Here is an 8250-nt window from a genome sequence, read left to right as displayed (position 1 = left end):
CACGGTTTCCCATAGGAATGCATTGAAAATCAATCAATGCGTTCCTATGGAGACCGTCCGGGGACAGAGGGGAAGCGCCGAGCGCCTTCCCCTCTGTCCCCGGCCCTGTTTAAAGCAAGGGGCGGCGGGGAGAAGATCGCTTCTCCCCGTTGGCTGCCCCGCAATCTCCGGGGACAGAGGGGAAGGCTCGCGCCGGACCTGTTTTAAAGCAAGGGAAGGGGCAGCGGGGAGAATCACTTGCGGGGCAAGCTCCGTTTTGCAAAGCAAGCCCATAGGGAGATGCGTCTTGCGAAGCGGCTAAGAAAATGAAAAACTCCTTCGTCTAGCGAGTTTTTCGTCTTCCGAGGCGTTCATCTTGCGGGGCACCACTGTACAGTACATTTGATAGCTATGCAAATCAGCACTGACTGCTACAGTTGCAGAGTAATAAACATACAAGTATAAGCTAGTTTATAGCTGTCATATCTTAGTAAGGGTGTATCCCTCCACCGACCCCCACAAACTACCTCCTCCATTACACTGACTGATGCCTTCCAGCAGCAGATGGGTATGAATTAGATGCCGCCCACAAGGTATAGCATGCAAATACCTTTGATGATTAAAATGTAGATTGACATTTCTCATCTACCGTGCAAAAAGCCCAAGAGACCATATGGAAGTTTGGAGGTGGGGACAATAAGCAATTTTAGTATACAAATTTAATCCAGCAAGGCTGCAACCTAATTCAATATCAGAAGCATGGTTTTTGCATTAACCATACAAAACCGAGCAGGTTATAAAGAATATATAAACTGCACATGCACCATATTGCAAATGTTCTTGTTTATTCTTTCATATAGCATCATAGAATCATTCTACTCTTCCTGCAGACCAAGGTATAATGAAAAAGTATGGACAAACCTATTAATTACCCAGGAAGAAAGATTACAGCAACTATTCTGCTTCTCCATTTGGCAGGTGGCAGAACTTCAACAGCACACATATAGCTGCCTGACCCCACTTTACTTTATATAAGAAAGATATACACTAAGTAATTCAAAATGGGATCTTACAAAAAGCAATGTTGATAGGCTTCAATTCACATATGAGCTGGAAGTCCTCTTAAAGACTGTTTCAGAGTTGTTGGCTTCTTACTGAAGTCCTTAGAAACCTGAATGACTTCAGATGTTGTACGGGAGAATCAGCTTGCATCTTTTCCAAGAAACAAAACATTTAATCAATGCTTCTGTGGATACAGCACTTTCAGTCCTCTGGTTATGTCAAATATTGCCACAATAACCTATCAGCGGTGTCTGGAGAAGAACACAGTACAATACAGAATGTAATTAAGGAGATGAATCTTCACCCCGAATAGCTTTGTACTTGGCCATGTCCTCTGGGAAGACTTTAGTCAGCTCTTGAATCAATAGGCTTTTGAATTTCTAAGAAGAAAAAGAAAAAGTGTCAAGCAGGGAAACTTTCGCCTTTTATTTGCACTGGGGGTGGGAGGGAGATAGTATTAGCAGCAGTAACCAAGACCACCATGTCCTAGCAGTTTTATTTGACAGGAAGTAAGTAAAGACTTGATCAAGCTACAGTGGTGCCCCGCAAGACGAACGCCTCGCAAGACGGAAAACCCGCTGGACGAAAGGGTTTTCCGTTTTGGAGGCGCTTCGCAAAACGAATTTCCCTATGGGCTTGCTTCGCAAGACGAAATGTCTTGCGAGTTCCTGCAGGTTTTTCCCCCTTTTCCTAAGCCGCTAAACCGCTTATCAGCTGATCCGCTAAAAGCCGCTAAACCGCTAATAGCGCTAATCCACTAAGCTGTCAATGGGCTTGCTTCGCAAGACAAAAAAACCGCTATATGAAGAGCCTCACCGAACGGATTAATTTCGTCTTGCGAGGCACCACTGTACTACTGACCTACTTTATCGTCTCTCAGGCACAAATGCACTCTACACACCTGGTGAATGTACATGAAGCCCCCACCCCACTCTGTACCCACACAGTGGTGCTTATAACTTCTTGTAAACAGAAGGTTTCGGCTTGCACCCAAGGAGGTTAACAAAGTCCTTTGAGAGCTCCATTCAGTTTCCAAAGCAGTTTGCTACTGTAGCCCAGGGAGCACCTTCTTGAAGAGAAATGTCCAAAGATCCCCAAGGCAAATGGAAGGCTGGTGCCTAAATTATACACCTCTAGGAGCCAGGTGAAAATGTTCCTCTTCAACAAGCCATTTGGCTGATTAACATCTGATACCCTTTTAAACTTGTTTTGGGAGGAGGTGGGGAGGGGGACTATCGTTTTAGTTTTGTTCGTGTTTTAATTAGGAATTTTGTGTTTTTATCTTGTATTTTTATGTTGTGAACTGCCCTGAGATATGCAAATGTAGGGCATCATACCAATTTAATAAATAAATACAATAAAAACTAGTCACACGATTCATTTCATCTAGTGCCGAATTAATATTTTAACTTAGTCTTTGGAAAGCTTTTTCAGACTGATATACTACACTGCATTGTCACACACCCCACTAGAGTAGCTTATAAAATAAAAATCAAGTTAACAGCAAGATTAAAATAATGAACCAAAGATTAAAGACTTAGCATATTTTTTAAATTGCCTAGTAATGAAAAGACAATGTAGGCCCAAGGGAGCCTTCCTAGTGGCAGATAACTACACTTCATAAGCAATATGCCACAGCTAAGGTGATCCTATTTCTAAAGTCATCACATGCCTTCCTTCAGATCTCAGGGCTACCTGGGCGAGCACAAACTGCCCAACTGACTGGCCCCAGTTATTGGCTGGGAGCTATACTTTGAAATGCAGCTCTGTATCGTTTTCAAAAGGTAGCCTTGCATTACAGTGGTGCCCCGCAAGATGAATGCCTCGCAAGATGAAAAACCCGCTAGACGAAAGGGTTTTCCGTTTTTCGAGGCGCTTCGCAAGACAAATTTCCCTATGCGCTTGCTTCGCAAGACGAAAAGGTCTTGCAAGTCTTTTCCCCTTTCCCCCCCTTTTTCTAAGCCGCTAAGCCACTAATAGCCGCTTAGCCGCTAAGCCGCTAATAGGGATGCTTCGCAAGACGGAAAAACCACTAGACGAAGAGACTCGCGGAACGGATTATTTTCGTCTTGTGAGGCACCACTGTATATCAATGCAATCCAGAAAATTACCGGAGTATAGGTAGGAGTGGCAGAGAGGATCCTTGTCCAGCAAAGGTCACAGCTGCTGCAGTTACTTCCGATGGTCCAAGCCTGGACCAGTTAACCTCAAATGACAAAACTGGATCTAGAAACACTCTCAGATTGTGAAAACTCTAGGTACTATCAATCAGATGCAATTTGCAGACCATTCTTAATTTCTAAATACACTTTGAATTATTGTTACAGAATTTGATCCTTCAGATATAATCAGTGAAGACTGCCAATATATAGGCAAAGCCTATCAAGTCCGATACCTTTGCTATATATTTTGTGTTTCATCTTAATGAGACTACAGTGGTGCCCCGCAAGACGAACGCCTCGCAAGACGGAAAACCCGCTAGACGAAAGGGTTTTCCGTTTTGGAGGCGTTTCGCAAAACGAATTTCCCTATGGGCTTGAGTTCCTGCGGGGTTTTTTCCCTTTTTCCCCCTTTTCCTAAGCCCTAAGCCGCTTATCAGCTGATCCGCTAAAAGCGGCTAAACCGCTAATAGCGCTAATCCGCTAAGCTGTCAATGGGCTTGCTTCACAAGACGAAAAAACCACTATACGAAGAGCCTCACGGAACGGATTAATTTCGTCTTGCGAGGCACCACTGTATTTATCTATTAGTGAATACATGTTATTTGAGAAACACCTTTATCTTACCTTCATGGTGTCAATTTTGCCCTTCACCTGTTCATTTTTAGCAAGAGCCCTTTCCAAACACTCTTTAGTATAAAGTTGGGGGTTACGGCCTTGATCTATATATCTGAGGAAATAAATTGCATGTCAGGTTTGATAGATAGGTTTCCATACAGTGTAAAACAGACATATAGATCATCTATTCACAACACTTTCTAAAACAAGACACACTAGATTATGTATTAGATATGCAGCTAAGAACATGTTGCTGACATTTTTACATCAATACTGGACATCTAGCTGTATAGAGACTACTTTAAGAAGCACTGTGACAAGTTCACCTAGCTCAGTTAGCATCAACATACACAAACTGCCTTTTTAAACAGATGCTGAAAGCCAAACTATTCCCAGAAATATACCTGAGGGGAGAAAAGCTGAGAAAATGTGTGAAATAATATTCTGCAAGATGCTTCTTAAAGACCAGAAGAGAGTTTAGTACCAGAAGAGTTTAGTACCACTCTTCATTACTACTACTATGCTCTGTAGTGTACAGAAGTTTGCTTTCTAGCCCTGCTCATCAAAATCATTAAGATGAAGAAGACCGAGATACTTTTCCCAAGGCTTTGGAGAGAAGTATTGCCTGTAACCATGTGAAGTTAAAAACTTACTCGAAGACTTCCAAAGGCACACTAATATCATGAAGCTGCTGCCGGCACTTGTCAACATCTTGCAAGCCTGTAACCATAAAATTCCTAGGAGAAGGAAACATAGGTTTATTCATTCCCAGAACTACTAAGACAATAGTCACAACAATAGTCACACTAGTCTGTATTCCTATAAGTAATTTTTAAAAGACACAAAAAGAGCATTCTCAAAAATAAAAAGAACAATCTGGAAAACCAAATACTGGCAGATCTAAATCCATAGAGGAGGTGACTTTTCAAAAGAATCTGCATACAGACCTTTCATCTATTAGCAATGACCAGAAATGGAACCTCCATGTTTATAGACTTCTGACTACCAGCTGTCTAATTAAAGACAATTTCAGGAGTTAGAATGCAAGAAGAGCCTGCAGGATCAGGCCAATAGCCCATCCTACTCTCATAATGGCCAACCAAGTACCTATTGGAAGCTGACAAAGCAGAATATGTGTGTAATTTCACATTTGTAGCTTCCAAGAACTGGTATTCAGAGGCAGGCAGTCTCCAACAGTGGAAACTGAACATTTCTTTCTCCTACATGATTCTGTCTAATCCTCTTTTGAAACCATGCCATCCAAGATAGTGGCCACCACTACTTCCTGTAGGAGCAAAATCCAGGAATACATACCCATGCATACTTTCTCCAAACCAATGTCAAAAAGATTCTACACAAACAGAATGACGTTGCATTATCTTGCCCAAGGCCACCCAAAGTGACTTACAATCAAACAAAACCCATTAGATACATTAAGACCAATGGAGTGGGGGAATACATTGAAAAACATTCCACCCACTTCTAAAAGGCTACAGTGGCAGTGTGATGTAGTCGTCTGAGTGTTAAACTAGGACTCGGGAGACTAGGGTTCGAATCCCCACTTGGCCATGAAGCTTGTTGGGCCAGTCGCAGTCTCTCAGCCTAGCCTACCTCACAGGGTTGTTGTGAGAATAAATGGGGAGGGAGGCGAACTGTGCAGGACACCCTGAGCTCCTTTACTGGGAGGAAAAGTGGGATATAAACGTTATAATAAAAATACATAGATTAAGAAGCCAAAGGCTTTTGTTAAGAGGTAAGTTTTCACCCTAAGGGACGCAGGTGGCGCTGTGGGTTAAAGCCTCAGCGCCTAGGGCTTGCCGATCGAAAGGTCGGCGGTTCGAATCCCTGCGGCGGGGTGCGCTCCCGCTGCTCGGTCCCAGCGCCTGCCAACCTAGCAGTTCGAAAGCACCTCCGGGTGCAAGTAGATAAATAGGGACCGCTTACCAGCGGGAAGGTAAACGGCGTTTCCGTGTGCGACTCTGGCTCGCCAGAGCAGCGATGTCACGCTGGCCACGTGACCCGGAAGTGACTCCGGACAGCGCTGGCCCCTGGCCTCTTAAGTGAGATGGGCGCACAACCCCAGAGTCTGTCAAGACTGGCCCGTACGGGCAGGGGTACCTTTACCTTTACCTTTTTAAGTTTTCACCTGGGACCTGAAGATGCGCAACAATGGCACCTGGTGAGCCTCCCTGGGGAAAGAGCAGCCCACCAACAGGGAATCTTAACCATATTACGTTTTTCACTTTTCTATGTGACCGCATGCAGTGCAAAGATATACAAGATCACACATCTTTTGGCAATCTGACACGAGCAAACCACAATCGATACATGAAAATGACTTAAAATCAACCAATACTTTTCCGAGCACAATTCAAAGTGTTGGTGCTGACCTTTAAAGCCCTAAATGGCCTCAGTCCAGTATACCTGAAGGAGCATCTCCACCCCCATCATTCTGCCAGGACGCTGAGGTCCAGCGCAGAGGGCCTTTTGCCAGTTCCCTCATTGCGAGAAGCCAAGTTACAGGGAACCAGGCAGAGGTCCTTCTCGGTAGTGGCACCTGCCCTGTGGAACGCCCTCCCACCAGATGTCAAAGAAATAAACAACTACCTGACATTCAGAAGACATCTGAAGGCAGCCCTGTTCAGGGAAGTTTTTAATGTTTGACATTTTAATGTATTTTTAATCTTTGTTGGAAGCCGCCCAGAGTGGCTGGGGAGACCCAGCCAGATGGGCAGGTTACAAATAATAAATTATTATTATTATTAATATTATCATCAGTAAAGCATGAATCTCTTAATCTCATGGTTGTGGTTTCCAGCCCCATGTTGGGCAAAAGATTCCTGCATTGCTGGGGGTTGAACTGGATGACACCGGTGGTTCCCTCCCAACTCTGCGAATGGTTCTGTTATTCTGTTGTATCTGAAGGGCTGCTCACAGGGAAGATGAAGCAAATTTTTAAGGTGTGACATCTTAGTGTATTTTTAGTCTTTGTGGAAGCCGCCCAGAGTGGCTGGGGAAACCCAGCCAGATGGGCGGGGTACAGATAAAAAATTATTATTATTATTACAGATAGGTAGCCGTGTTGGTCTGCCATAGTCAAAACAAAATAAAAAAAATTCTTCCAGTAGCAGCTTAAAGACCAACTAAGTTAGTTCTTGGTATGAGCTTTCGTGTGCATGCACACTTCTTCAGATACACTGAAACAGACCCTTCTATATAGTGAGAAGGTGGGGAGGGGTATTACTCAGAAGGGTGGTGGGATTGGGTGATTGGCAGATAGCTGTGATGAGCCTGTTGACGACTCTTAACGACTGCAATAGGTCTTACAGGAAAAAGCAAGGGGTGAGAAGGTGAAAAATGGCTTTGTCATGTATAATGAGATAAGAATCCCCACCTTCTCACTATATAGAAGGGTCTGGTGACTTCTGTTTCAGTGTATCTGAAGAAGTGTGCATGCACACGAAAGCTCATACCAAGAACTAACTTAGTTGGTCTTTAGAAATAGGATCACCTTAGCTGGGTGCATGCGAAAGACTTAGTTGGTCTTTAAGGTGCTACTGGAAGATTTTTTTTATTTTTTTTTTAATAATAATAATAATAATAATAATAATTAAAATCGACAACTTAATATCAAATAAAGCGACACTCAATTAACCCACTAGGTATAATGGCGCACAAGGAAACAGCCGAACCCCACAATACTGCTCTCGCCAGCCCGGAGCCTTCGGAGCAGGTAGCTCTGGGGGCGCAGAAAGAGGAGGGGACTGAAAAGGGGGGGGGGACTCACAGCTTCTGGTTGAGGCCCGCCTGGCTGCTGGGCTGGAAGTCGCTGACGATGATGCCCAGCTGCCGGATGTTCTCCACGAACTTCTCCAGGTGCTCCTCCAGGGAGTCGAACTTCTCCGCCATCCCTTCGGGCCTGGCCGTCGGCGCTCCGGCGATGGAAGACCCTCCCTTCCTCCTCCTCCTCCTCCTCCTCCTCAATGCTCCCTGGCGGCGCCCGTTGCCAAGGTAGCCGCCATCGAGGTCGTCGTCGCGGCCACTTCCGCTTCCGGGTCCAGCCGCGCTCCTTCTCTCTTCTCCCCTCCTCCCAGCGAGAGGATTCAGCAGCCTCTCCGGCTTAGGCTCCGCCCCCCCACGAGAGAGCGGGCGCATGCGCAAGCCGCCGTTCTCAACCGGTGGGTCCCCAGACTTTGTTGGACTACAACTCCCATCATCCCCGAGCTCTGGCCTGGCTAGCTAGGGGTGATGGGAGTTGTAGTTCAACGACGTCTGAGGCGCCACAGGTTGAGAAAGGCTGCCCGGCTTTTCATAGTGAGGGGCGGGTTAATATATTGCCCCGCCTCCTGCTGGACACCGCGGCCGCCGCCATTGGCCAGACGAGATGCTAATCTGATTTTTCCCTTGTTGTGAGCCAGGGAAGCCATTTTTG

General features: G+C 45.2%; 1 protein-coding gene across 1 annotated transcript; it reads right to left on the bottom strand.

Moving 5' to 3' along the window:
- Positions 1–805: 805 nt before the first annotated feature.
- On the bottom strand, positions 806–7864 carry MED10 (mediator complex subunit 10). The gene is made up of 4 exons (XM_079984587.1): positions 7606–7864; positions 4472–4555; positions 3828–3930; positions 806–1421 (listed from the first exon to the last, which is right to left on the bottom strand). Exons 1-4 carry the CDS (start codon positions 7725–7727, stop codon positions 1326–1328), a joined length of 405 nt encoding a protein of 134 aa, XP_079840713.1. The 5' UTR covers positions 7728–7864; the 3' UTR covers positions 806–1325.
- Between the last annotated feature and the right edge of the window lie 386 nt (positions 7865–8250).

Source organism: Podarcis cretensis (genome assembly GCF_951804945.1).
Source record: "Podarcis cretensis genome assembly, chromosome: 7".
NCBI classification, from domain to species: domain Eukaryota; kingdom Metazoa; phylum Chordata; class Lepidosauria; order Squamata; family Lacertidae; genus Podarcis; species Podarcis cretensis.
This window is presented reverse-complemented; position numbering and strand designations above follow the sequence as displayed.